At 36.7% G+C, this 3213-nt stretch overlaps 1 protein-coding gene across 1 annotated transcript; it reads right to left on the reverse strand.

Moving 5' to 3' along the window:
* Positions 1-1064: 1064 nt before the first annotated feature.
* On the reverse strand, positions 1065-2024 carry LOC100946239 (olfactory receptor 4L1). The gene is given in 1 exon segment (XM_012809845.2): positions 1065-2024. A coding segment is annotated over 1 exon segment (960 nt).
* Positions 2025-3213: the final 1189 nt, after the last annotated feature.

The raw sequence follows: 3213 nt of genomic DNA on the forward strand, positions 1-3213 counted from the left end.
TTCATTCTTATCTTTTGCCTTATTTATCTAAGAAATTAGAATATATTTTTCCCATTATTAATATTATTTAAACCATGATTTGTTCATGGTTACCTTCATTTAATAATAGTATACTGAGAGGGCCAGAACAATGCCATTTTGTTGTTTACTGTCTAAGTTCTGTTCCTCATTTTGAGCCCCCGCCGCCATCTTAGATAATAAGCTTCAGCTTCCCCAAAACCCTGGCCTTTCCCCGAAATCAAGCACCCCAGTCAGCCAATCAGAAGTACTCCCCACCCTTCTTGCTTCATACCACCCTAAGACCCCAGTTAGGAAATCCCCCACCCCTTATACCTGTACCAGTCCAGAGCCTCCCCGTACTTCCCCAAACCCTGACCACCAATCACCCATACTTCCCCAAACCCCAACCACCAATCAAAAATGTACCCCACCCTTCTTCACCCATCTTGCTTTCTGTACCCTATAAAACTTTCCAACCCCCTAGGCTCTTGGCCTTCCTTGATATGTTTGCCAAGAGAGGGTCTGAGCTCGAGCTTGCTAAATAAAGCTCACCTTTTGTTTTTACATTGGAGTGTGTCTTGGACTGTTTTGCTGGAAACTGTTTGAGGGGGGATTTCAGGCACAACAATACATTTATGAATGTCATTAATTATCAATGCCTATGAAATCATCTCTAATGATATTCATATAATTTGACAGTTATTTCTTTCCTATTGAACATGTATATTGAATGTCTATGGGAACAATACTCAATGATTTTACATACCTATTTTGCTGTAGATCTCTAACTATCCTCACATACTACAGTAGGCTTACTTGTGAATTTAAAGTAATTTAGTCTTAATTTTTCCAGCATTGGTCATGATTCTAACATTTAAAAAAGTGAAATGGTTGACCAGTTTGATGAAAATATTTCAAATTATATACGAAACACCACATTGTACCCCATGATTGCATTAATGTACACAGCTATGATTTAATAAAAAAATAATAAAATTAAAAAGTGAAATGCTGCATTCTTCACAATATTCAAATGTTCATATCACAGCATGTGAAAGTTATAGCTAGTTATATAGTGCTAAAGTCCAGAAGTTCTATGCAGAGCTAACATGTTGGAACCATAATTTTCTCATGGCCCCTTGCATCTTCTTATTTCTCAGGGTGTAAATAACAGAATTCAGTAAAGGTGTGATAACAGTGTAAAATACAGCAAGAGTTTTATTGCTTGCCAAATTACTGAATGGCCAGGCATATATAAAGATACAAGGTCCAAAGAACAGAGTGACCACAAGGATGTGGGCAGACAATGTGGATAGAGCCTTAGAAAGCCCACCCAATGATTTTTGTTGTACAGTGATCAGAATGACAGTGTAGGAGACAAGCAAAAGGATGAAACAGATGAAAGAGAGCAGCCCACTGTCAGCAATGACAAATAATTCCAGGGCATATGTTTCAACACAGGCAAGCTTGATCACGAGGGGAAGGTCACAAAATATGCTGTTGATGACATTGTGGTCACAGAAAGGTAAGTTCACTGTTAATACCATTTGGCTCATGGTGTGTATAAAACCAATTATCCATGAAAGTATCACAAACCCATTCAGCAACCTGTGGCTCATGATTGTCCTGTAGTGCAGGGGTTTACATATGGCTGCATATCTGTCAAAGGCCATGACTAGCAAAAGAGTCATCTCTGCTCCCCCAAAGAAGTGCATAAAGAACATCTGGGCCATGCAGCCCCATACAGAGATGGTCTTTTGTTCACTGAGCAAGTCTGTGATCATCTTGGGTGTGGTAGCAGTGGAAAGACACATGTCCAGAAAAGAGAGGTTTCCAAGGAGGAAGTACATGGGAGAATGAAGGGTTGGACTAAACATCACTGTGACCATAATGAGAGTGTTTCCCACCACAGTAGCACCATAGATTAAGGAAAATGTCACAAAGAAGAAAATCTGAAGTTCCCATCGTCCAGAAAATCCAAGTAAAATAAACTCAGTCACTAGAGATCCATTTTTAGGATCCATTTATCCAATTCAGAGAGGTTCCAGGGGTTCTAATCTGCAAAGAGAATAAAAAATAAGCCTTGGTTAGCACCAATATTTTCTTATTTCTTTTAGTTGGTGATAATAACAATTAATGCTATGAGAGAATACAATTTTAAATATATCAGTATGTCAATATTTATAATTTGAGATTAGTTTATGTATCACATCACTTTGAAACAATATTTTTCAGATACAGAGCAACTAAAAAGTATTTGAAGAAGTGGAAGCTCCATTTTCTAATGTCTGATTCTACCAAATGATACACTTATTGACTGATGTCGACTTGCCATTAATTTGTTCACATACAAAGATTAAATAATAATAAATTACTATCTATGTTGACTTTCATTGTTATGCTCTTTTGTACCTAAACTCCTTGAGATTATGTTATCTCAATATATAAAGAATATAGGATTTGTGTAATTTACTGAGGAATTTCATTGCCCTGTTTTTGTGAAGCAGTTTATAAGGTCACTCTGTGGTTCTAAAGCACTTATACAATTTAGAGGCTAATTTACACATGGAAGAAAGTCTTTGAATTCATTAAAAATAATTTTGGTTTTTAATTTCTCTTGTGTATTACACAGGCATTTTTTTATTATGCTTTGCTTTACTACACTTCACAGATAATGCCTTTCTTTCTTTCTTCCTTTTTTTTTTTTTTTTTTTTTAACAAATTGGAGATGTGGCAAGCCTGTGTCCAGCAAGTCTACTGGCTCCATTCTTCCAACAGCACTTGCTCTCTTCATGTCTCTGAACATGAAGGTGTCATGCTGGTAATTCCTATAGTATTTCAAACCTTTTCATTATTATTATACCTGTTATGGTGATCTATGATCAATGATCTTTGATGTTATTATTTGAATTGTTTTGGGACACCACAAACTAAGCTCACAGAAGAAGGAGAACTTAAGTGATAAATGTTATATGTGCTCTGATTGTTCCACCCACTGACCATTCCTCAACTTTCCCCTTCTCCTGGAGCCTTCCTTTTCCCTGAGACACAATGATATTAAAATTGGGCCAATTAATCACCCTACAATAGCCTTTAATTGTATCTTCCACTTTAAATGAAAAACTAGAAATGATTGAGTCCAGTGAAAGAGAAATGTCAAAAGCTAAGATAGGCCAAAAGCTAGGGCATTTGGGCCAAATAGTTAGCCTAGGT

This window comes from Otolemur garnettii, unplaced genomic scaffold (genome assembly GCF_000181295.1).
Source record: "Otolemur garnettii isolate 467f Iridium unplaced genomic scaffold, OtoGar3 scaffold00114, whole genome shotgun sequence".
NCBI lineage: Eukaryota > Metazoa > Chordata > Mammalia > Primates > Galagidae > Otolemur > Otolemur garnettii.